Source organism: Rattus rattus, chromosome 7 (genome assembly GCF_011064425.1).
Source record: "Rattus rattus isolate New Zealand chromosome 7, Rrattus_CSIRO_v1, whole genome shotgun sequence".
In the NCBI taxonomy this organism is placed as follows: Eukaryota; Metazoa; Chordata; class Mammalia; order Rodentia; family Muridae; genus Rattus; species Rattus rattus.
Genome location: NC_046160.1, coordinates 115,799,605 through 115,825,460, shown reverse-complemented (window position 1 = coordinate 115,825,460; position 25,856 = coordinate 115,799,605). Strand labels below are relative to the sequence as shown.

The 25,856-nt window shown below is 43.7% G+C and overlaps 1 protein-coding gene across 1 annotated transcript in view; it reads left to right on the top strand.

Annotated features, from left to right (window-relative positions):
• Positions 1-3,554: 3,554 nt before the first annotated feature.
• The window catches only part of Dicer1 (dicer 1, ribonuclease III), a 40,360-nt gene continuing 18,058 nt past the window's right edge, over positions 3,555-25,856 (top strand). The window contains exons 1-13 of the mRNA XM_032908328.1: positions 3,555-3,702; positions 4,317-4,479; positions 5,254-5,384; positions 6,282-6,416; positions 7,028-7,188; positions 10,896-11,064; positions 12,484-12,956; positions 19,244-19,376; positions 21,091-21,333; positions 21,983-22,137; positions 23,508-23,640; positions 24,414-24,489; positions 25,291-25,430. Coding sequence (XP_032764219.1) covers positions 3,559-3,702; positions 4,317-4,479; positions 5,254-5,384; positions 6,282-6,416; positions 7,028-7,188; positions 10,896-11,064; positions 12,484-12,956; positions 19,244-19,376; positions 21,091-21,333; positions 21,983-22,137; positions 23,508-23,640; positions 24,414-24,489; positions 25,291-25,430 — 2,256 coding nt within the window. The 5' untranslated portion in view covers positions 3,555-3,558. The remainder of the gene's footprint in view (positions 3,703-4,316; positions 4,480-5,253; positions 5,385-6,281; positions 6,417-7,027; positions 7,189-10,895; positions 11,065-12,483; positions 12,957-19,243; positions 19,377-21,090; positions 21,334-21,982; positions 22,138-23,507; positions 23,641-24,413; positions 24,490-25,290; positions 25,431-25,856) is intronic.

The following is a 25,856-nucleotide window of genomic DNA, read 5'->3' as shown; positions in this document are numbered from 1 at the left end:
AGCCAGTGACTTGGTCTTTTGTCATTGGATTAGCATGAATCAGTTCCTAGCCCAAAGAGAGGCATGTGCCATGGATTGAGGGCTAGGTGACTGGCAGATAGTAGAAAGTCTGAAACCCAGCCTTGGCAGTTTTGGCAAGCAGATGTACTCTGCTGCAGATACACAAAGTTAGGCAGTGCTCTTATTTGGGAGAGAGTGCAGAGTGGATACTGAGTGACAGTCACAGTTACCTGTTGTTCCTAAAGGAAACCAAGTACTTATTTATATTATACTACAATATAAATTTTAAAAAGGACCCAGTACTATCCTTTGTGAATGAAATTAGATCTCTGAATGATAAAACTTTAACTTTACTTGGATTACATCATTGTTCATAACAGTCACAGCACTAAAGCTGTACCTGTGCCTGACAGCAGATGGGGGAATGTGCATGCGCACGCACACACACACACACACACACACACACACACACACACACACACACACACAAATATTACAATTAAGAAGGACATGCTGACATTGTGATGACCTAACTATCCACAGAAGCCATTATGCTAAATGCAACAAGGCAGGCTTAAAACGACAAATACTGCGCAGTCTCTGCTATATGTGGGACCTAGGAAACAGAGCTCTTCTGACAGCGTGAGAGCTCAGTGAGTGACAGGTGTGAGAGTGTGGGACGTCTGAGGGAAGTTGACTGGCTGGTTCAAGATTTCAGTTATGGGGATCCAGCCTAGAGATGGAATAGCCAGTGAGCTACAGTTGATAGGTAATACTGGCTAGGTTGTAACTGAATCTGCTAAGTGTGGCTTGTTAACATTCCCACCACACCTGAACTTGGAAGCTGTGTACCAGTGGATGAGCTGTAACAGCCAGTCATCGTGTATGCTTCACATCACACTCCTTAGGAGAGCTGGTTTGATTGTGAAAAAATGTCCGTCTGAGGTCTGTCCTGAAATCACATGCTGTGGTTTGTTGTCAGGCCTTTTTTTGGTGTACTATTTTATCAAATTCTTTTGTATTTTATGATATGAGTTTTGGAGAATAATTTCCTTCTCTTTAAAAAGTTGGAGCATACTTAATTTCCTTTGTAGATCATTTTTCTAGATTGATCATTATTATTAAGGTTGTCTGAGAAGAAAAGCAGGAGGCTTATAGACAGGAGGCAGCGGCTGCTCTCATGTGCATAGTGTTTGGAAGTGGAAGACGACACATTGGCTGTTTGCATTTTTGCTGTCTTTTTTCCTCCCTTTTAGATTCCCATCCCTAGGACTTAGTCTTGTTGAAACCTCCCACAATGTCCTGGTAACTCTAGATGAGCATGTGTGCTGTGTGAAAATGAGGTTCCTAGACAGAACATCCATGGTTGTCAAGTAGACAGCAGAGAGTGCTGACAAGCTAGGAAGCTCAGGAAACTGCTGCCTTAGATGGTGGACCTTCAGGGTGGCCTCTTGGTCTTTAGAAGTTAGATGAACTTGACACTTGACACTTCTGTGTAAAATGCTTGAGTCCTGTGTGCTGTGGAATTTGGAACCATGGGTGTCAGGTATGGGGTGAAGGATACAGCTTTTAGATTTTCCAACAGAAAGTGAGTTGATTATTTCCCATGACGAATATGGTTTCTTTGATCCCAAGCACCTGTGTAAAAGCTAGCCAGTAGTAGTAGTAGCAGCAGCAGCAGCAGCAAAAAACCTGAAAGCTTCTCCAAAAATGCTATCACCCCACACATGCCTCCGTCCTTTGAGAAAGGTAGGAAGAATGATAATGTTGTTTGGTGGTGCTGAGGTCCTTGATGCCCCGTGCTGCTTCCTTACAACAGTACCTTGAATGAACTGTGAATTAATCCTTTATTATCATTCTTACTGCCTTTTTCAAAGGAAGGAGGCATGCAAGACATACAGAACAATCAATTATGCCATCTTGATTTCTCAAACATAAGTGCAGTGTTGTATCTCCATAAGAAAAAGACTGGAAAGTAAAATATTTGATTTTCAGGAAACTGGAGCGACTTCTCTTCCAGTGTCCTAGAGTAATAGCAGAGAACACCACAAAGCAGAGGAAGGTGACAATTCCAAATGCAGGATTGGTGAGTTCTGCTCATCCGGGGGAGCTACTGATAGGCTTTCACGTAGAGTCTTGACACCCATCCTAGCCTTCTTTTCTGGTTGAGATTTTATAAAGATTGGGCTGGGATGAATAGCCATGTAGTGCGTGCAGTGGGACCATGGGGACTGGTTTCTTGGTCCCAAGCATCTGTGTAAAAGCTAGGCGCTGTGGTGATTATCTGTACTCCCAACACTGGGGACCTGATGTGTTGTGTGTATGTCATGCTTGCTGGTAGAGATGGACAGATCCTGAGGTCTTGGTGGCTGGCCAGTTATTATGAGCTTGCAGACTGTTAAATGTTTTGAGATTCCTGTTCCTTTGACTCCACTAAAGTCCAACTTGGGGGAAACCAGTGAGTTTATTGGGCTCACTTACAGAGCAACAGTGAGAGGCCACTCACAGGAGAGTGGGTGACCACAAAGCATCCATACAATTGGATGGCAGACGTACCATTGGAAATTCTTGTCCCTGAATGGATGGCAGCTTCCTATAGCTCCAGAGATGGAATCCCTGCTATGTTAGCCTTCTACTCCAGGGCCCCTGAGGCCTTTAGGCCCTGTGTAGTTGGAGCAGGACTCCTGCAGAGGGTGGGAGGTATAGAGCAGGTAACAGTGAAACGTCAGGTACGTAAGTGTCCACTGACCCTCCTCACATGCGCCTTCTGTGAGCAAGACTTGCTTCAGGTGCCCTGCAAGTCGTTCCAGCCTTTCTTGTGAGAATGACTGCTATGCTCAGAGGGCTGTGCTGTGCAGCCCCTGGTGCTACTGATGCTGAGCTCCAGTTTCAGTGAGAGTTCTTGTCTCAAAAAATGTGTGAACTGGATGGTGACATCCAGTGCTGTCCTCTGACCTCCACACTTGAACACACTGGCCTACACATATATGTACACACACATAAATTTTTCTTAAAAGGTCAATTTTTATTTTGCCAACTTAATAGTGAAGTTTACTTCTGGAAAGAGTATATGAAAACGGGAGGGTGCTTAGAAGACATGGACAGTTTTCCATACAAGGAGAGTCATGGGTGTAATTTATTGGGAGTAGGTATATGTGTAAATATGCATGTCTAAGGATAGTTTTAATGTGCAGTTATAGGTTGTCAATTATACACACACACACACACACACACACACACACTTTGATGTAACAATACAAATTAATGTATATGTATTTGTGCAGTTGTCTGGTTCATTTTTTAGACAAGGTTCTAGCTATACGATTGCCAGTTTGGGTATGGACTGTTTGACTTTTAAAACCATCCTCTTAGATCTCAAGAGAAACCAAACCAACCATGGGAAGAATCTGAAAAGGCTTGAGGGAGTGGTAGTGTGATGTCTCTCTTGTTCCTGTGCTTCCCTTTGTTTTAACCCCGCATGGTTGTGTAATGGTATTCTTTTTCCCTTTTATAGTAAGCTGTGCTAGAACAAAATGCAATGAAAGAAACACTGGATGAATGAAAAGCCCTGCTTTGCAGCCCCTCAGCATGGCAGGCCTGCAGCTCATGACCCCTGCTTCCTCACCAATGGGTCCTTTCTTTGGACTGCCATGGCAACAAGAAGCAATTCATGATAACATTTATACGCCAAGAAAATACCAGGTACTAATGAGACCACTAATACTGGAGCATTTGTCACTAAAATGGAATACATTAGTATAGAGTTGACACAACTTATAAAACTCATTTACCCTTTCAAGCCTGCCTCTTCTGATTAATTTTCTTGTTCAAAACACTTTTATTCTTAATTGTTCTTCTCTGTTCTAACATCTGCTGGGTAACTGATGTGTTGTGTTGGTTCTGTTTCTTAGTCCCTTTATATCCATTGGGTACTCCAGTCCTAATAATATCCATTGGGTATACCAGTCCTAATAAGCTGGGTTGGGGTGGGGATTGGTTAGATGTTCAGTCCTGGTCAGAGAGAAGCATACCTAGGATAGGGTTCAGTCACGCATGTCATTCTAGAGAAGTGGCCTGCGCAGAAATTATTCTTAAATGACATTGCTGATGCTGTTTTAATGTATGTTTACAGCAGCACAGCTGTGTGTGGCATTCATTTACTCCCCTGTTTCTCTTGAATAATGGGAAGATAGTGGTTTTCCTTTTGCAGAGTTGTCTGTAGAAGATTTTAGAAAACAGGGACACTGTTCTGTTTAAAGCAGGCCAGTTCTTCAGTGCGGTGCCTAGCTAAGACTCTGTGATCTCCCATGTTTCAGGTTGAGCTGCTGGAAGCAGCTCTGGACCACAACACCATTGTGTGCTTGAACACTGGCTCAGGGAAGACGTTCATCGCCGTCCTGCTCACCAAAGAGCTGGCCCACCAGATCAGGGGCGACCTCAGTCCGCATGCAAAAAGGACTGTGTTCCTCGTCAACTCTGGTAATCAAACATCACTTCCCACATGGGATGAGAAAATTGGATGAGGCTTCATATTTAAACAGATTATCTCTGTGGGTATTAATTATTGAAAGTAAAACAAGTTTGACATAGAGTGTGCTTACTGAAGCCCTGCTAGCCAAAATACTGTTTCATTTCTATGTAGAATTCCTCTCAGTTGTTCAGACTCTGTGTTTCTCTTAGATGAGGACTTCTCTGGGGAGATGACTGAGTTGTTAAAATCACTTCCATTCTTGATGCTTTAGCTTCATAAAGCAGGCAGGCTGAGGCTGACTAGGTGGGTGATTGTTGATGAGGCGGTTTGAGAGGTTCCATGCTCCTTTGAGGCTGTTGGGTTTAGTTTAGGACGGCAGAGTGAAAGCAGAGCCTGTGAGGCCAGCTGACCCCTCTGTCTACAAAGACAGCGTAGAGTCCAGCGTAGAGTGAGAGTAGAATAGTACTTCTTAGTGGACTGACTTCCTTTCCTTGAGGAGGGCAGGAGGGACGAGTGTAGAGCTGCTGCCCGTCCAGCCTGCCAAGGACTTAGATCTTAGGTTGGAAGTCAGCTGTGAAGGGGATGAGGTCGCCCTGGAAGTGATGGGAGAGGAAGGGGCTAGGCTTAGCAATGACTTTTAAAAGGTAATTTTGGAACTGTGATTTTTAAGTTAGCTATTTAAAAAAAACTGGTGGCTGTGTATAAGAACAACTGATAATATCTTTAACTGCTCAGAAGCCAATGTCACAATGTTCATAGTCACATATTATCTTTGTGATTAGCAAACCAGGTTGCTCAACAAGTGTCAGCTGTCAGAACTCACTCAGATCTCAAGGTTGGGGAGTACTCAAACCTCGAAGTGAATGCATCTTGGACAAAAGAGAGATGGAGCCAAGAGTTTACTAAGCACCAGGTGAGACCTGCAGAGATGCTTCCCTGTGCGCGTTCTGCAAGCCCCTGACTTGCTTCTAACCTCAGCCTTAGCTAGCCGAGGAGCTTTAAGACCCTCACCTTCCCATCCCTTTGCTCTCTCTGTTTCTGAAGGTTCATCTGAGATCAGGTAAATTACTAAAATGTGTTGTTCAGTGGGTTGAAAAGAGAGAGCTGCCATTATTTACCTGCTAGAAAAGTTGGAGTGGAAACTGGGAAAAGGGATAACATTTAAAATGTAAATAAAAAAAAGTACAAATGCCTGTGACTTATTTTGAACCTGAAGAAAATGTACTTTTGAGTTACATAATGTTACAAGTTGGGAAAGTTTCCTGGTTGAAGCCTCTGGTCTTTGAAGGAGGCTCCCTCTGCCTTCATGTTTCCATGTAGCAAAGGACTTCTTGTGTGAGGTGCTAGGAGGTCCAGAGTGGCTGAGGGCTGCATTGTGCCTGACCTTCGGTAGCCTGTGGATTGGAATGAATCTGTATAAATAGAGCATGTCCACAAACTATACAAAGTATTAATCTTTCAGAAAACCCTGTCAGCTCAATGGGGAAAAATTAAAAATGTGAATTCTTTGTGCATTGACAAGGTTGACAGGGCTCATCTGACGAGGATGGCTGAGGAAACCTCAAGTCGATTTAGAACTTATAAGGACAGGGTCTGTCGTCTAAGGACTTTCAGCTTTTCCCATGCTTTCATCATCCATATCTTGGTCCCAATGTTTGTATGTATGATGTACATATGTGAATTCTTTTGCTTTAATTTTTATCCATGAATTTCATAAGCCTCGCTTCCATGCACTGACTCTGTGGTCTCTCATAGAGGCGTAACCAGGCAGGTTAATGGCATTTGTGTACTGATGTCAGTTTTATTTTAGGTTCTCATTATGACTTGCTATGTCGCCTTGAATGTTTTGAAAAATGGTTACTTATCACTGTCAGACATTAACCTTTTGGTGTTTGATGAGTGTCATCTTGCAATTCTAGACCACCCCTATCGTGAAATTATGAAGGTACGTTTTAGACTTTATCACTTCAATAATTCATGATCATATAATTAAGTTATTGAGTACATACAGTTTTACATTTTCTAATTTTTACATGTATAGGTGTTTGACCCATGTATGTCTGTGCCAGAGGCCAGAAGAGGGTATCAGGTCCTTCTGGAACTGGAATTACAGATGGTTGTGAGCCAATGTATGAGCACTGGGGATCAAACATGGGTCCTTTAGAAGAGCGGCCAATGCTCTTAATTGCTGAGCCAGCTTTTACATACAATATTTAAAACAACAAAAATTAATTAAAAAAAGATTCGAAGAGTAATGGTGATAGTTACCAGTATTGGGAACTTGATTCTAGTCTACAAGTGAGTGAATCTTAATGTTCATTTAATCTATATAATCTCTTATGTTTCTAACATCATGATGTCAACTGACATATTTTTAAAGTATCCAAATATGCCCTTTTGAGAAATCTTTAAGTGGAAACTACTGTAATTTATAGTATTGTGCTACTGTTTCCAGAGAAATGGGTCTTAGTGGTTTCCTGTGTTTGGATGTGGCAGTGTCCTCGCTGTGGTACTGCATGATGAAGTCCTTACTGCCTGTATCTTCTATTATGTTAGCTCTGTGACAGTTGTCCATCATGCCCTCGAATTTTGGGACTAACTGCTTCCATTTTAAATGGGAAATGTGACCCAGACGAATTGGAAGAAAAGATTCAGAAACTGGAAAAGATTCTCAAGAGTGGCGCTGAGACCGCAACTGACCTGGTGGTCCTGGACAGGTAGGCTCCCGAGACAGCCCCCTTGGCTTAAGGATGCTGCTCGTGTGCACTTGCATCTCTGAGAATGCCGGAAGTTTCTTTCTTTAAAAACTACAGAAATGTTATAAGCATGTGCTTTGTTTTAATCCCAGGTGTGGGGATGTAGGGCTGCTTCAGGCTGTCAGAGCAGCTGACCATGATTGCCCTTGTGCTCTAGCAGAAGAATGGTTTGCCAGCTGCAGATAGTCTCTGCGATTGTGTGACTTTGGAATTCCAGGAACTTTTCACAGGGTGCATAAATGTGAGGGCCCCGAGAGGTGGGTGGCAGTGGGGTTGTTGGACTTGAAGGGACACTGTTTGCAGTTTGTTAGTGGTTGAAGAAGAAACAAAAGGAAAGAAATGGATTCAGGGATCTCTTTCCTCTATTTTTGTTTCTGTCCTATCTGGGGTTAGGGGTGAAACCTGGGGTGGGGTGGAGAAAAGAACACAAAGTAGCAAAGACCAGCTCCAGCTATGACCTGTGGGGAGTCTTTGGTATCCTTTTAGCATCTCTCATTTGGTACCTATTTCAGTGACATATGGCTGCTGAAAGGAGTGAGGGAGACTGAGAAGTCTTTGTAAGTAGAATGACCGGCTAGTACAAAGGCATCTCAACTCCCCTTGTTTCTGTAGATAGCCTGAGTGGGGCACTCCCACCTTCCATGATGGTGACGCTTGGGTTCACTGTCCCCTCTCCTCTTATGCCAGCTTGACACAGCTGTTGTCATCTGAGGGAAAGGAACCTCAACTGAGAAAATGCTTCCAGACACGCCTGTAGGGCATTTTGTTAGTAATCAGTGAGGGAGGGCCCAACCCATTGTGGGTGTGGCCATCTGTGGGCTGATGTCCTGAGTTCTATAAGAAAGCAGACTGAGCAAGCCATGAGGAGCAAGCCAATAAGCAGCATTCGTCCATGACCTCCGTGTCAGCTCTGCCTTCAGGTTCTGACTTCCTTTGACAATGAGCTGTGATACAGAAGTGTAAGCAGAATAAACCCTTTTCCCCCTGTCGCTTTTGGTCATGGAGTTTCATCACAGCGATGGTCACCCTAAGACAGCCCTTTTTGTTCCCTGGTGTTGCTAGACTGGGGACTTAATCAGAATATTTCCGGCCTGTGCTTTGTTATTCTGACCTAGACATTGAAGGAGTCTCAAGAGAATTCAGTAACATACTTTAAAATACTTGTGAAACACTTATTTTGAAAATTGGTTGCAGGTTTCTGAGAAAAGTGCTGTTTGTGATTTGTGGGTTGTCTCATTTGAGGAGTTAACATTTTGAGCTTCTGTAATTTAATTGACATGGAAACAGGCACATGCACACGGCCTGACTGATCTGTTTAGAGAGGAGCTGTGGTGGTTAATGAAAATTGCCATTTTGGCAGAATCTAGAATTACCTGGGAGAGAGACGAGCCTCTGGTAGATTATCTTAATCCAGTTAATTAAGGTGGGAAGACCTAGCCTAAAAGCAGGTGGCACCATCCCCTGGGTTCAGACTGAATGAAAAGGAAAAAGTGAGGTTAAGACAGGCATCCATTGCTCTCTGACTGGATGTGATGTGGAGTTGCTTCAGTTTCCTGCTGTTGACTATGAACAGTGTCCCTACCGTGAGCCAGAATAACTGTCCCCTCTGGAGTTCCTTTTGCTGGGTGTTTTATTTAGAACAACAGGTTCACTGACACTCAGTCAGGAAGCCTCACACTGATTGGTAGGGAGACGAGCTGCCACTGGGAACAGATAGTGTGAGTATGGAAGTGTGTTTGTAAGTTCGCATCAGGATAGTCTAATGTCCTTACTAGCAAACCACTAGTGACTCTGCCCACCTTCGGGACAGGCTGTTGTTTATGTCCCTCGGCCAACACAGCTGTGATGTCTGTGCGTACACAACATATGCTTTTAAAGTCACATCACATTCCATTATCAACTGGGTTGAGTTTATTTGCTTGGCTTGTATTAAGGGAGGCTTTGGGGAGAAGTCCAACACCATAAAACTTTCTAGTAATAACACTGTAATCTTTTAGCCGTATGTTCTCTGGTTCTCCAAACAGCTCTCAGAGTGTGTTAAGTTCCAAGCTGTTGTCTTTGTTTCTTTTCCTGTTGCTGTGGTAAAGTGCATGGCTGCTTTAAGCTCCTGATGCCTTGATGAGATCCAATAGAAGGGATGCTCTTTGACCCGTGAGCTCAAATTCTCCTGTGAAGGCATTTTCTCTCACAGAGAGAAAAGAAGCATAAGACATTTGGGTTAAGAATGTATTATGTATTGAGTGTTTTTACTGGTTTTCACTCACTAAAATCACTGGTGTGCTTTTGGGGTAGTGTGTATTTTTCTGGTTGTTGTGATTTGTGAAAGGCACAGTGGGCCCAAGGAGTGACATAAGAAGTGAATAAAAGTGGGCAGTGGGCACTTTACCTTACAAAACAGATTAATACTTAACAGGGCCAGTGGAGTGGCTCAGCAGTTAAAGCCTGACCTAAGTTAAATACATGGGTCCCTCTTTCAGGGTGGAAAGAGGGAACTGACTTCAACGTTGCTCTCCTGTTCATGCACTGTGGTATGAGAATTCCTGCCCCATCATACAGACCCCATGACGAATAAATAAATCAAAACGTTTGAGATTTGTAGAAGTTAAAAGAGTTCACATTGGGGGTTGGAGAGGTGGATCTGCAGTTAAGAAGAGTGCTTGCTGCCGTTCTAAAGGATCTACACACACGCGCGCACACACATCTATACATAACTAAAAGTAACTAAAAGTAGAAATTTTCAGATAGTACGTTAAGCTGTCTATTTAGTTATCAAACATTCCCTGGTAACCTCTACTGATCAGTTCTGTTTCCAAAAAACAATTACTGGCTACTTTGAATATTTTTTTTCCTCCATTCTGCCTAAGTGAACAAAAGATATCAGTCTACCTACCAAACAAAACCCAATTTGGGGACTCCAATGAAATCTTTTCATAAAAGTTTTCTGAACTTCTGGCCTCCCGCTAACTGAAGCCAAGTGTCACTGGGAAGCAAGCCGTGAGTCCGCCTTGTTGCTTTAGTAGAGACCTAACCTAAATAGAGAAGGTAAATGAATTTTTAAATGATGAAGCAGAGGGCATTTGGGGAAGGCGAAGAACTGTAGCTGAGCCTTCTACAAAGGCAGGGGCATGGCCTTGTTCTGGTGGAGTTCCCTGATATCATCCACACTTGTCTCTTTTGCAGTCCTCCAGACATTCAGGTTGAGTTGGAGTAGAGTTCCCAGCATGCCCGAGATGTAGTAAACATCCAACTTGCATTCTTTTTTTTTTCTTTTAGGAAAAAAACTCTTGTAAATAATATATTATTAAAAACAAAAAGGGGGGCTGGAGCAATGTCGGCTCTTCTAGAGGATCTGGTTCAACTCCCAGCACCCACATGGCAATTCACAGCTGTCTTAACTCCAGTTCCAGGAGATCGGACACCCTTACACAGACATACATGCAGGCAAACACCAAGCACATAAAATAAAAATAAATTATTAGAAACAAAAAAGATTGCATATTTGCCCTGGGGAAATTCAGAAATATGAGGAAGTATAAGCTAAGAACTGGAACTTCTACCATACTGCTAGCATTTGGGGGTGGTGTCTTAGTGTCTTCTTTTCCTTGTCTTTAGAGAGCAGCTTTACATTTTCTCTGATGATACTGACAACTTGTTTCTGATTTTTAAAGATACACTTCTCAGCCTTGTGAGATTGTGGTGGATTGCGGACCATTTACTGACAGAAGTGGGCTTTATGAAAGACTGCTGATGGAGTTAGAAGAAGCACTTGACTTTATCAATGACTGTAATGTATCTGTACATTCAAAGGAAAGAGATTCTACTTTGATTTCCAAACAAGTGAGTATGTGCAGAGCCTTGTAAGTGATAGAGTGCTTTTCTCCATTGTGAGCCTTAGAATAAGGGTATCTTCCATGGAGGCTCTTTTCTACACATTTTAGTTTAAAGCCGTATTTTACTGGACATTTTTCATTGAACATGTGACCACATCAGAGTCAAGGTTGGGTTTTCATGACAGGCACTTGTATTTGTGAGCCATAGCCCTCCTTGCAGGACTAAGGGTTCTGATCTTGCCTGCTTAAGAAGTGAGTCCAGTTTGATTTGTTTTGTGTTGCTTTTGGTCAGATGAGTTAGTTCCTGATGGAAACACTGTTACAGTGTTTGTAACAGGACTAGAGCCTTTAGAACAACAATCTGAAGTCGGCCCCACAGGTGCCACAGCAGCACTGCACTCTGCCGCCTCGGCTTATAGGAAGGGAAATTATGGGACCCATTCTGGCCTGCCGAGTCAGTGAGGAGGGCTCCCTCCACAGAACAGACTTGAGTCTGACAAGACCCTCCAGTGATCATGATGGCATTGTTACTGGACAACCAATAACCACTCTAGGGCCTTGCAGCCGGTTTTAATATCAAAACCCTTTTAAATGGGGCACAGAATTTATCTTGTGGTGATTTAATTTTTTTAACAGCAATGTCTAGTTGTTTTTTGTTTTGTTTTTGAGAGAGTCTTATTATGTATCTCTGGTTGTCCTGGAACTCACGATGTAGACTAGTCTGGCCTCTTAACTCACAGAGGTCCATCTGCCTCTGTCTGCTAAGTTACCAGGACTAAAGGTATGTCACCATGTCTTACCTTGTTTGGGTTTTTTAACCTTATGATTCTTGCTAAGTCCATATTCAACCCACTGTATTTGCTGCATATGAAACTGGTAATTCCCCCACATTATTCTGTAAGTCAGCTCTGAGATGAGAGCCAGCTCAGTGGTGTAAATTGTCCAGCCGGAAGTGCTGGCCTGGACGAATTCACGCATGCGGCTTACCATTTCATTTTAATACTCATTATAATAGAAAAATATGTGTATGAGTGATGGGGCTGTTTAGCATGAGTACAGGTGAAGGAGGTGGCTTTGGTCTTTGCTGAGGAGGAAGGCTGGCCTGAGCTGCTGTATGGTGTAGCTCTCCACAGATTGGCAGGGACCAGCCAGATGGTGTGGTGGCAATGCTGATGAATCCTGCAATTTTAAGCTCTCATACAATGAGTATTTTAGCTGCTATCTATTATGTTTGCCAGGAGAAAGGGGATGGCTCCTAGATGTGTGAAGCAGAGGCTGGGGAGACCGCCCAGCTGCCCTCTAAAGTTGGGGTAGTAATCTCCACACTCTTGCTGGGGTAAAGTCCTTTAGGATGCTGAAGCTCCAGTTCGGGTGTTGGAAAGTGTGGGATGCTCCTCAGTTTTGTGTGCCTTCTCTCCTCCCGTAGATCCTCTCAGACTGCCGTGCAGTGCTGGTCGTCCTGGGACCCTGGTGTGCAGATAAAGTAGCGGGGATGATGGTAAGAGAACTTCAGAAGTACATCAAGCATGAGCAAGAGGAGCTACACAGGAAGTTCTTATTGTTTACAGACACTCTGCTAAGGAAGATCCATGCACTGTGTGAGGAGTACTTCTCCCCTGCCTCGCTTGACCTGAAGTACGTAACTCCCAAAGTCATGAAGCTGCTCGAGATCCTGCGCAAATACAAGCCCTACGAGCGACAGCAGTTCGAGAGTGTTGAGTGGTACAATAACAGGAATCAGGATAATTATGTGTCCTGGAGTGATTCTGAGGACGATGACGATGATGAAGAAATTGAAGAAAAAGAAAAGCCAGAGACAAATTTTCCTTCTCCATTTACCAATATTTTATGTGGAATTATTTTTGTGGAAAGAAGATACACAGCAGTTGTCCTAAACAGGTAACTGTCAGAGTCAGTGTCTGTTCCCTGTAGGGAAGCAGTGCTGGGGAGAGTGTGATGCCCTCAGAAGGTCCCATCCAGTGTCCGAGTGGCCTGCCATCCTGAACTATCACGGGAGGCCTATAAATAGTCACTTTGTCTAAAGGCTAATTTTGACACAACTGAGGTTTTCGTCTAAAAGGAAGCTAATCCATTCTAATTAATCCAAAATAGCAAAATAGAGAACATGCAAAACAAAACAAAAACAAACCAAAAGGAGCTGAGGTTGAGCATCCCTGTTTTGCGTGTAGTTGCTGCAGTCGGTTCAGGTGTTGGGCAGCCCTTAACTGACTTGGGCGTGTGTGATGAGTCTCTCACACAGCCGTATCTTCACATGCTCCTACGAGACATTTTATCTGAGTACTGAGGGTGATTTTTTTTTTAAATATTAGAATTTTTCCCCTTAATTATGATAGTGTGAAGTATTCTGGTTTCGAAGTGCGCAGGTCCTAACCTTCAGAGTGAAAATTGTCATTTATATGCTGGAAGAATCGCTTGGAAGCTTGAGGTTGGTCTGGAGAGATAGGCAGCCCTTCCCCAGTGCTTGGGAGGGAAGAAAGGGCTGAAGGCAGAGCTGATGACCAGTGGCTACTGGTTTAACCAGTCATACCATAAAAGAGCACTTTTCATAAAGCCCAGAACATGAGGGAAGGGAGCTTCCAGATCGCTGGAGCTCCCTGGATGGCCTGGATGGTGTGGACCTAGAAGGGGTGAAAGTCATGTGCTCCTTTTTGCATGTCTTGCCTTGAGCATCCATTCATCTGTATCCTTTCTATTAATGTGTATGATAAACCAGTAAACAGTGTCCTGGGCCCTTTGGCTGCTCTGAAGAGGACTCTGCTTGGGGCTTGTGACTGGCGTCTGAAAAGCAGGAGCTTTTCTTGGCAACGAACCATTCAGGCTTTGGCATCTGATCCCATCTCCAGGTTGAAAGTCAAGGCCGCGCAGGGGAAATTTAGAGGTAGATTTGCAGTTTAAGTTGGTGATTAGACTGCATATTAAAGTCTTCTGGGTTGGAAGAGAGCATTACAACGTTCCGAGGCTATTAGCAAAGATAATGGTTAGTCCCTCTTTAGTCCTTAGTAATTATTGGGTTTTCCTGGACAAGGAACTGTGTGACAGGTGTTCAGTTAATGTATGCTGGCTTTGGTTTTTATTCTTGGTAGGTGCTTTATCATTATAAAGAGGGTCCTTATTTTTTTGTACTTAAGGCTGTACTTTTCTGGGAGATCCATTAATTGGCCAAAGTTCGATCCCTGAGAGCCTTTTCTGAAAGTAGTTCTCTCTGCGGAGAAATTAAGCTTTATTTCCTGAGGTAATTGGGGTTTTTTTTTCTCCCTTAACTACGTCTTGAATGTTTAGGAGTTTTAAATTTTTTTGAGTAACGGGAAATTGGACTGGAGAGCAGTCATCTGGCAGTTTTCAGCCTGTGATTTTCTGGTCATTGAGCCTGGGCGTCCTGATGGATATGGAGTGAAATAACCTGAGGTACTGAATTAAACAGGACATTGAGGCTGGAAGGAACCTCACTGAACATCCAATCCAAGCACTCAGTTGCACAAGAAATGCTGTGGCAGGGAAAGTGATCTGCTCCAAGTGACACTGGTAGTCAGTGGCAGAGACAGGTCTAGAATCCTAATACACTGGCTGTAGGCATCCGTTCCTTTCTACGATCATAACACTCCTGCATGTCCCTGAGCAGCAGAACCCAGTGCTTACAGCAGGAATCAAGCCAGAGGACCAGGAAGCATATGACGGAGGCGGGGTGCGGTGAGATGCAGTATCATTTCTTAGACTGGGGAAAAGGCTTTTCAGGGGTCAAAAAGTTGAGCACTGGTGCAGTCCAATGTCTTGCTGTGGATAGCTGCTTGCCCTGGGTGCCGTGGCTTGGGGAGTTTATCTTTTTCTTTCCCTTTAAAGAACGCATGCTGGGAACTGCTTGTGTGCTATGCAGAGATGTGTCAGTTTCCATTCCAGAATTATTAGCCAGAAAAAGTTGATCTAAAATCAGTCACTTTCTGTTGACTTAAGGATCAAGTTCACTGTGATCAGCTTTCATGAAATGTGACTGGAGTTGGTGTTCTAGGATGAATGAAGAGCAGTCTGAGGTTGACTTCATGGCGTCTAATTAAATGTACAGTAGAAGTTTTATTCTAATAAGCTTTTAAGTAAGCTTAGAAAAACTTGCAATCTGGAGTCTTTCCTCTCATCTATTTAACAGGAAGCCCTCCTTGCTGAGGGAGTGGAAGCTCCTCACACAGGCTGCTCTCCAGCCACGCTGCTGCTGCTGTGTGCTGTAAGCACAGCTTATTCTTGAGTTTACAGTTTTCCCTGTGCTCCCTCTAAGCCATGCTCACAGCACTCTGTGTGGGAGAAAGGGAGATGTGTGCACCGTGTCACAGATCCGAGAGCTGCCCTGGTGCTTCTGTGCAGTGTTCTCCCTCTGGCTTACTAGGATTGTGAGGCACAGGCATTGGACAGACCTGAGATTGCATCCTGTTTCTCTCCAACCTCTCCCTGCCCAGTACCTTTATTATGAACTAATTTTAGATTTACAGAGCAGTTGGATAAGTAGAGCCCTGTATTCTCTGCTCAGTTTCCCCATGATTAAGGTCTGTCTCAACCAGGGAACCAACATTAGTGCAGTACTAGGCCTGCCCTCCTGGCTTTGTCTCAGTTTTGCCAGTTTTCTATTCCCTCAGACTAGTCTTCCTTCAGCCTTAGCCGTTGCTAGGGCTTGTCTCTGTTCCTTCCTTTTCTTTGTTTTAGGGGGCTCGGTCTCACTTAATGCAGGTTGGCTTCAAGCTCACTCTGTAGCCCTCGCTTCTCTCCCAACGGGTGAACTACAGATGTGTGCCCACTGCCGCTTCCCATTCCAGGGCATTACCACCGCCCTCTCAGTCTTCTCTGCTAGTTTCCTTGTTTCTGATGACCGTGAGGGTCAGGAATATTGGTCAGGCATTTCGTAGATTGCCCCTCCATTTGGACTGGCAGATGTTGTTCTCAGGGTTAAGCTAGGGTTAGGGATTCCAAAGAGTACTGTAGAGTTGGTACTCCTTTCTAGTCACATCATATTAGGGGCTGGTATAACAAAACCATCCTTGGTGATGTTCAACTTCTGTTTAATGTCTCCCAACCTTCCCTACTGTAAAGTGTTTCCTCTTTCTTAATAAATGCTTTGGAAGCAAATTCCCACATCTAGGTGGTCTGAGGAGGAGGGAATGGTTAACGCCTACTTGGGGAGGTGGTTGTGTATGTGCTGTTGTGTGCAGTTGTCCTCAACTCTGACTGTCATGAAACAGTAATGTTTGCTTTGCTTACATTGACAAGCTAGCGTAAAGAGTGAGGGGCACTGTTAGGAAAGTGTAATGTAGTTCAGGTACATGACAGACATTTCAGATGTTTGTGTGTAAGCATGTTCGTTTGGGTCTGTCTGTATAATGTAGTGTATGTGTATTCATAAAACAGTTAGTAATCTAGTTCTGTGTATCGTCTGTGTTTGGTCACGCCCTTCCAGTCTACCTGGGAAGCAGCATGTGGCACATGCTGTAGTCTTCCCTCTGCTCTGAGTCGCGTAGAGAGATTGAAAGTCGTGTGTGGACACTCGGAGAAGCAACTTGACAGACAGGAAGTTTGTGCTTCCTGATATAGTACAATTGAATTGTAATGCCCTTTAAAGTTTCATTTTCTTAGTAGTTTTTGTTGTTGTTGTTTTGTTTTTTGTTTTATGGAATTTTACAAAACGCAGGTTGTTGAGGAATTGGGTAGGTTTTTGAAAAACCTGGCTCTTGACTCTCGTGATGTAGACCCAGGGAGAACGCAGCATACAGCGCCAGCTCCCTTGCAGTGTCCACAGGATCGAGGCCAGCTCACCTCTTCAGTTGTGCAAGAAGTCATAGCAGTTTGTGCCAATCACTTGTCAGTCCCTGAGGACAGTGGGACACTTATTTTCCTTCAAGCCTATGGCTTAGGTTTGGGATGTGGTTAGGCATTCTATACATTAGTCTGGTAGAGGAATAATTTTCTGTTTTCCGTTAACACACATTTGTAACATTTAATTATTGTTTACAAGATAAATTTTATTACTGTGCATGTTGTCTCTTCAGCTCTGCAATTTGATGTCAGCATCATTAAGGAGAAACAAATTCCTGTTAGTATTTCCACTTCTCAGCTACTTGAAACCCTCCAGCTTGACAGTTTGGGCAAAGTATATTCTTAATTAGGAGTAACTTGAATTGCATTTTAAAACCTCCCATTACATTCAAGTTGATACTTATTTATGTAAACCCAAACTAACAGTACAAGGTATTTCTCAGGTAATTTGTTTCAGCTCTGGGGTGCGCTCTTTGTTTTCACTTGGCTCTGTTCTTTGTCGCTGACATAGTGTATTCATCACAATAATGAAACAGACCTTGGAACGGAAGATCAGGAAGCTTCTGATTCTGAACGTTGGAGTCATTGAACCCTAGAACAAGCTGGGTAACCTGGCCAGGACAGGTTCTGGGAGCACAAGATACTCTACATGCCCATTTAGTTTTGCCAGGTCTTTGATATTAGCCTGTTTCATGTGTCTATTAAAAAAGAATGGTTTTACTTAAAAATGCAATTTTCCATTAGGAATTTATACTATGTAGCGTGATTTCAGAGGGACCATGTGGAGTCACTTAGGTCAGGTGTGGAACCGTTTATCCTGTGCTGAGTCTTTAAATGTGGGTATTTTCAAATAGCTGTGATGGCAGCACCGACTGTTAACCTTCGTTCTGTGTAAGACGATCCGTGCTGTAGCTTTTTCCATGTTTTAGTCAAAGGCCTCTCTGGGTTTCTGGGAGTATAGGTTAATGCCAAGGAGCAGGTGGGGAAGGGCCGCAGCTCGGGGTTCTCTCAGGACAGTGCAGTGGAATGCCTTTAGCATTCATGGCCTGGGGGGCCAAAAGAGGATTTGAATGGAGGTAGCAGGCCCTTCTTTCCCAGGAATTCTGCTTCTGGAGATCATGGTATTGGCTAAGATGAGCAGCAGTGGCCCTGTCACACCTGTGGAGGAGCTTGACTGACTAGACTCTGCACTCACTGCCGTGTGAGAGCCTCCAGACAGGAGAGCTTCGTGTGGCAGCTGTTGAAGCCAGGCATGCCAGCAGTGTGTTGGTCTGACTAGCTCCAGGCCATCCCAGACATCATCCTGTTAAATTAGCATCACTAAATTGAAACTTGGAAGGAAAGGACCCTTTTACTTGTCAGTGTGAACCAGCCTGTATTTGTTGTAGCAGGTGTTCAGCCCACATATCTGTGCAGTCAAACATGGTACTGGTTTTCTCTAAAGTTTGGAAGAAAGACAGGACTATATTGTCCTGGTTAATCCTTATCTGTCAACTAGACACAGCCTACAGCCATCTAAGAGGAGGAATTGCCCAGATCAATTTGGTCTGGCGATGGAGGGATTGCCCTGTTAATTGAAGACCCAGTAGGAAGGCCCAGTGCAGTGTGGGCAGTACCCTCCTAGGCAGGGGGAACTGGGCTGTAAGCTGATGTGTGAGCTCCCTCAAGCATTGTCCTCTGTGGACCCTGCTGTACTCTGTTGGTTGTGAAATAAGCGGTGTGCTCAGAGCTAATGCTGGGTGGAATAGCAAGCTGAGCTACTGTCAGGTTTCTGTGGGAGGGAGTGAGCACTGGCTCAGCCTCCCTGAAAGGTGGACTGTGACCTGGGATTGTGAGCTGAACTAGCCCCACCCCTCCACAACACTGCTTCCGCTCAGTCTTTTATCAAAGCAACAAAAGTGAGACTAGAGCTTTTAGGAATGTTGGTCTAACTCAAGAAGTGTGAACGCTGGACGTGCATTCCTATCATAAAGGAGACTGGAGACTAGATTTTAAACCATCTGGAGAGATGGCTCAGTATGCTAAAAGTGTACATACTACTTTTTAGAGGACCAGTGTTTGTCTCCTATATTGGGTGGCTAACAATAGTCTGTGACTCCAGTTCCAGGAGTTCTAATGCTTTCTCCTGACCCTCTGGGCACTCTATACACACACACACACACACACACACACACACACACACACACACACACACACACACACACACACACGCTTATACACACACACACACACACACACACACACACACACACACACACACACACACACACACACGCTGCTGCACATGTGCAAAGTAGAAAATGAAAAGTAAGATAAACCCAAATGTTAAAATATGTTTTGGAAGTGTTTAACTCATTTGTGTCTTACATCCTTAGATTGATAAAGGAAGCTGGCAAACAAGATCCAGAGCTGGCTTATATCAGCAGCAACTTTATAACTGGGCATGGCATTGGAAAGAACCAGCCTCGCAGCAAGCAGATGGAGGCGGAGTTCAGAAAGCAAGAGGAGGTAATAGTGACAGCAGGGATTTTACAGCACACACTGAGCACCTCGGCTACAAACTTTCTTCATAGTTCCCAGCAATTAACTTCCTCTTCCTCTTCCTCCTCCTCTTCCTCCTCCTCCTCCCTCTCCCCCTCCTCTTCCTCTCCTTGCTTTTTAATAATAGATTACTTGTTTATAAAGATATTGCTGTTCTCATGAGGTGACTAAGGGTAGCTGATACACTCAGAACTGGAGTAGCTTCTGGTGAACTAATTTCATTTATCGTCACTAAACAGTTCATTTCCTTTATGGAATTACTATGGGATGTCTACACCTCATAGGAGAATGAACCTGGAGGCAATAACTACTGTGGTCTCCATAGGCCTGCCGAGCAACAAGCTAGAGTCTTCAGGGCGCCTTTTATGCTTTTAAAGGCCTGCCTTTGTGATATACATAAAACCACTGTTCTTTGTAAATGTAGCTTAAAATTGTCCATGCTCTTGAAAATCTCATATAAGAAGCAGCGTTATAAAGAGCCTGGCATCTAGGTGCTCCGGCTGGCACACAGGACCCTCTGTTCCTTAAAGTTAGCAGTGATTTCCATTACAGGCATTCGGTTTTCAGCATTTTGAGAGGATTCCAGGTCTGGGAAGTTCAAGAACAGCATGTGCTATTTAACTTAGCTGTGCAGGATAGATTAGTTACTTCTTGTAACTATGACCACATCCCTCACAGAGGCACCTTAAGGAAGGGATGGTTGGTTTTGCCTCTCGATTTGAGAATATACTCTATTGTGTCTGCATTGTGAGGCACCTGGCCATGTTGCACATATAGTCAGAAAGCAAAGAGTTGAATCCCTGTGCTTAGCTTACAGTCTCCTTCTGTTTCAACCTGTACTCCAACACATGGAATAGTGCCTGTGTTTAAGGCGGCTCTTCCTACCTCACATAAACTTCTTGAGAAATGTTTTTACAAAGAGGTCCCAAGGTTTGTCTCCTAGGATCTGATCTAAATCTCATTAGTTGACCAATCAGGATTAACCATCATAGGGGATAATGTGATTTTAAAGTTTGTGTGAAAACACTTGTCCTTTGTTTTAATCTGTTTTCATATTTTTTTAAAAGATTTTAAAAGATTTTTATTTTATGTATGTGAGTACACTGTAGATGTCTTCAGACACACCAGAGTAGAGCATCAGATCCCATTACAAATGATTATGAGCCACTGTGTGGTTGCTGGGAATTGAACTCAGGACCTCTGGAAGAGCAGCCAGTGCTCTTAACGCTGAGCTGTCTCTCCAGCCCAGTCCTATTTTCTTTACATTGAAAGTTTCTCTGGTGTGAAAACTAAGCAAAGCTCTCCTTTTGGTTTAAATCCAGGTGCACTGGAGAGTTCAGTGAGAGTCTTGGTTCCTTGGCAGAGGCCTGCACAGCATGTTCTCATGGACAGTGGTTGCCACTGTGGAGGCCGCAGTAGCACAGGTCCCAGGAGGGCTTCCTGGGTCACCTGCTTATACATTTATGGTCAGCAAAGAGAAGCCCATCTGAAGGCATTCAATTAATTCTATAGGCATGTGACTGTGCCCTCGTTGGTTCTGTAACACTGTCATCTTCCCTAGGTTGACCTTAGAAATGTAGTGTGCCTAGGAAATAGATCATAGATGACCATTGTTAATGATTTTGTAATGTTTTCTTTGGGAAATTTCTTAGAATTGCTTTTCTTGGTGAATTTCTTTCAGGTACTTAGGAAATTTCGAGCACATGAGACCAACCTGCTCATTGCAACAAGTGTTGTAGAAGAGGGTGTGGACATTCCCAAGTGCAATTTGGTGGTTCGTTTTGATTTGCCCACAGAGTATCGTTCTTACGTTCAGTCTAAAGGACGGGCACGAGCACCGATCTCTAATTATGTAATGTTAGCAGACACAGACAAAATAAAGAGCTTTGAAGAAGACCTCAAGACCTACAAAGCTATAGAAAAGGTGAGATCAGAAAGGTAACCATCACTTTTATCTGTGTGCAAAAGTTTGATCTACAGAGTGCAGTGTTAGTGGTGCGTACATATAAGGAAATTGAGAGTGAGCACAGAGAGCTGGGAGTATTTTATAAAGTAAAACTGTGGAGGAAAGGTTCTGGGGGGCCATTTGAGGAGGTGTCTGAAGAAGGGCACTGCAAGTGTGGACAGAGTAGTGGCCAATGATTGGTCTGAGTTGTGGCAGGAGAGTGATGAGACATCTGTTTACCAACAAGAGACCAATAACGTTCTTTGTGTGTGCATGCACAGTGTCAGATAGTCCTTGTGTGTTTCCATATGGTGGGAGCTGGGAGGACTCTGGAGAGCTGCACTACAGCAAATAGCTTTGGAGTTTTGAAGTATGAAGAAATGGTTGCGTCACACAACATACATCAAAAGGCAGTTAGTAAGCTTGTTGGTTGGTTTATTTATTTTTGAGACTATGTTATCCTGTAGCTCAGGCTGGTCTAGAACGCATGATCATTGTGCTTCAGCCTCCTGAGTGCTGGGGTTATAGGCATGTGCTGTCATGCCTGGGTACATCCAGAGGCAGAACACTGACATCTGACAAAGAAGATTTCTTGTTCTCACCCTATGTCCTGTTTGTGAATGCTCAGATCTTAAGAAACAAGTGTTCAAAGTCAGTGGATGGTGCTGAGGCTGACGTCCATGCTGTTGTAGATGATGATGATGTTTTCCCGCCATATGTACTGAGGCCTGATGATGGGGGTCCTCGAGTCACGATCAACACTGCCATTGGACACATCAACAGGTGAGGGAGGACGTAGCTTGTCAGTGTCGCAGGCTGAAGACTGTATCCAGTGATGAGGGCCACCTCAAGAAGGGACAAGAACCACAATGAGATAGCTTGACCATGGTATCAACCACTTCAGTATATAGTAGACAAAAAATGTATACGCTGGGTTTAGCCATGAGAAAAATCTCGTGGAAACTCAAGTTGAGAGGCAGGCTTGAAGGAAAAGGTCTGTGGTTTTCAAGGGTTGCAGAACAAGGTCTGAGGTCAAGGAAAGATCAGAGATAGGAAGATATGACAGTGGGGTGTGACCTCTGATCCTGCACTGTATGCTTTGACTACAAAGACTATTTTTCATGAAATATTTGCTTCTTTGTTTACCCTTAAATGAGATTTATCCTGATACGTAAGCTAGGCCTGTAACTGTTTTTCTTAGTTTTTTGTAATGAGCTCAGGAAAAAAATTAATTATGCCTAAGTCCAAATTAACTCATAATAATAATAATTGCTAGTGGAAAATTCAGTACCATACAATATAAAAATTTATAGTGGAATATGTTCTGTGCCTGTGACTGTGACTTGTAGGGTCCTGTTTGCAGTTGGTGGAGAATGAATGATAATGGTGTTCGAATTTGGACTTGTAGGCATGAGTTATATACCTTTGGTGGGCAGCCACTGGGCTGTCCTACCACCCAGGCCTCTTAGTAGGCAGAGCTAAGTATCTGTTCACGTATGTACATCACATGCACACATTCACATCTGCATTGCTGTCCATTCCCTGCCTCTGCTGCCCCCATTTTTACTATGGCTCATTCTAGATTTTCTGTTTTCCTTGCATTTCCCTCTTCATGTGATGAGAAGTCTGATCTACTGTGCTCGGGTGTGACGTGTGCTCAGCCTGCCAGTCTGCTGGCCCCTCTTGTCTTGGGAGCACCCTAGCTGCACAGGTGTTTCCGTTGGGGTCTGCTGCTCTCTCACCATCCTCCTTCCTTGGGCCTGCTTCCTACTCTGTCACCATACTGTGATACACTGATGGAATTTCTGGTCCTGGTGCCTTCTTGATTCAACCCTCGGCTGTCCTGATACCTTCCTTACATGTGCCGTGTCTGGTCAAGTGTAAGATACTTAAGATACCAGCACTGCTAATGCACTCCTGCAGGATGAACTTTGAAATGCAAGCTTCAGTTTTAGCCAAAGTAAGATTAAATGATGTAGTTTCCTAGTTACACACATCATTTCTAGTGCCCAGTTGTGTTGTATCCACAGTCAGGAGCAACAAAGACCATTTCTCATGTAAGTGGCAGCCTACAGGAACCCTTGTGAATGTGGAGACAGTTTTCTGGCAATCTTTCTTTTATAGGTCCAACTTAAAAATTCTTGTCTTCACAGATATTGTGCTCGATTACCAAGTGATCCGTTTACGCATCTAGCTCCCAAATGTAGAACCCGAGAATTGCCTGATGGTACATTTTATTCAACTCTTTATCTTCCGATTAACTCACCTCTTCGAGCCTCCATTGTTGTAAGTTAAAAAAAAGATGTGACTTGCATTGAAGTTTATATGCCATTGTCTAGCTTCTCTAAGACATCTAAGTTATACATTTGGTTTTAAATCTGCACTCTGAAAAATCATTTGTTAAGTTGCATGTTCAGCTCTATGCTCAGGTTTTTTATAGACTATACCCTATAAACTGTTGGAACTTGACCAGATGACCTCTAGGAGTTCCCTTCAGACTTACTAATTTGAGTCTTTTTGAGAAATCGGTTGGCTGTGGCTTTGCACGCAGACACACAAGGGTGAGCTGCTCTGGCTGGTCTGCCTTCTGTAACTATGGCCCTTTCCTTGTTCCCAGTACTGATTTGCAGATTTCCCAAAATGAGTGATTTGGAGTCCACAGAAAAGCTGTTCCATAGTGGTATATATTATAGGTAGTTCTAATGTCTTTACCTTTTTGTTGTGTATTTGTTGGCTAACGAAAATAATACTTTGAAATTTTATTAAAATGCATGTTTACTTGAGATTGTAACATAGTAGTTATAAATTCATTTTAAACAGTGGGTATTTCAGGACTGGGATGTAGCTTAGTGTTAGAACCCTTGCCTCACATGTTGAGACCCAGGAGTCTATCCCAGCATTTTCAAAGTTTAAAACAAAACAACTAGAAGGTTTGAAAGCTTGTTGATGTTTTCAAACTAAAGCAGCTTGGGTGTCAAGGGTCCTAGGGTGGAGGTCCCTCTGCGTCTACCCCGTGGGGTTGGTAAGCTGGCTAGGAAATGCTCTGTTGTTGTTTTCAGGGTCCACCGATGGGCTGTGTACGGCTGGCTGAGAGAGTGGTAGCTCTCATCTGCTGTGAAAAACTGCACAAAATTGGTATGTAAACATGCTTGGAAAACATGTATGAGTGACAAAAGATGGCAAAACTGTACAGCAGAAGCACATGGAGGCCTCTGCAGGTTTCTGGAGCTTGTCAGGGCCTAGACGTGCTACTTTTACTACCCCTCCATAGGTCCAATATCCATTTTCTGTATGTCAGAGACCCTACCGAGCTGGGCACTGTAACAGTGCCCACCTTTTGCTTCCGTTAATGACCCTTTTTAAATACACAAGAAAGCTCTAACTATTGGATTCTGAGCCAGCCACATGTGTGTTTAATGTGTTAGTCTATGTTGGTGAAGAAGCCAATCCTTTAGAAAATGAAAAGGTTGTGTTTAAAAGGGATGTGTGGGCCCGGCCTGGTGATATTTACCTTTGGGTTTAGGGTTTGTAGGTTTGCTCAGGCTGAACATAGGAGTCAAGATGGCGCTCCTGAAGTCTCACCTGCTGTTACTGTACATAGTTCTAAGATGTATGTGTGCACGTTTGCCTGCACTTGTGTATGTGCACAGTGTGCTTGTCTGCTGTCTGGAGGAGGTGGAGGGGTCAGACACCTGGAACTGTAATTACAGATGGTTATGAGTCACATGTGGGTGCTAGGAACTGAACCTGGGTCCTCTCCACCAGCAGCCAGTGCTCTTAACTGCTGAGCCATCTCTTTTATGTTTGAAAGGCAAGGGGGGCTTTAGCTGCAGTCTGTACTCTTCTGAGTTGTTCCCTCGGGATGGTGCTGTCTTAGATCATTTACTCTTTAGGAAAAACTTAGTTTGCTGACATAAGCTCTTTTGAATGTCTTAGGTGAACTGGATGAACATTTGATGCCAGTTGGGAAAGAGACTGTTAAGTATGAAGAAGAACTTGACTTACATGATGAAGAGGAGACCAGCGTTCCAGGGAGACCAGGATCCACAAAACGAAGGCAGTGCTACCCCAAAGCAGTTAGTATTGGTTAGAACTGAGTGAAAACAGTCTTATTGATTTTATTTCCTGCTGCATCAAATCCTAAATTCCTCTGCTCAGATGTTTTCCCAGATCCTTGTAACTGACCCAGCTGTGGCTCTGTGCTTCTTCCTCTGAATCCCAGTGTCTCCAGAGCCATCTTTTTATTTGAGTGTAACTGTTTCTGGGTTCTATTGTTCGGTTTTGTCGTGCCTTTTCAGGGGATTCTTTCATTTATCAAATTACCCAAATTACCAAAGCAGTTTCCTTCATTTAAGAAGACACATCCTTTTACTTACTTATTTTGGTGGTGTGACTCTAGCCTGAAAAGGCTGCTCTGTAGCCAGTGGCCAGGTCTATGAGGCTGTGCTGGGAGTAGGCAGAGGCCATTTCAGAGCAGCCTCTGCCAGACCTCTGATGCCCCA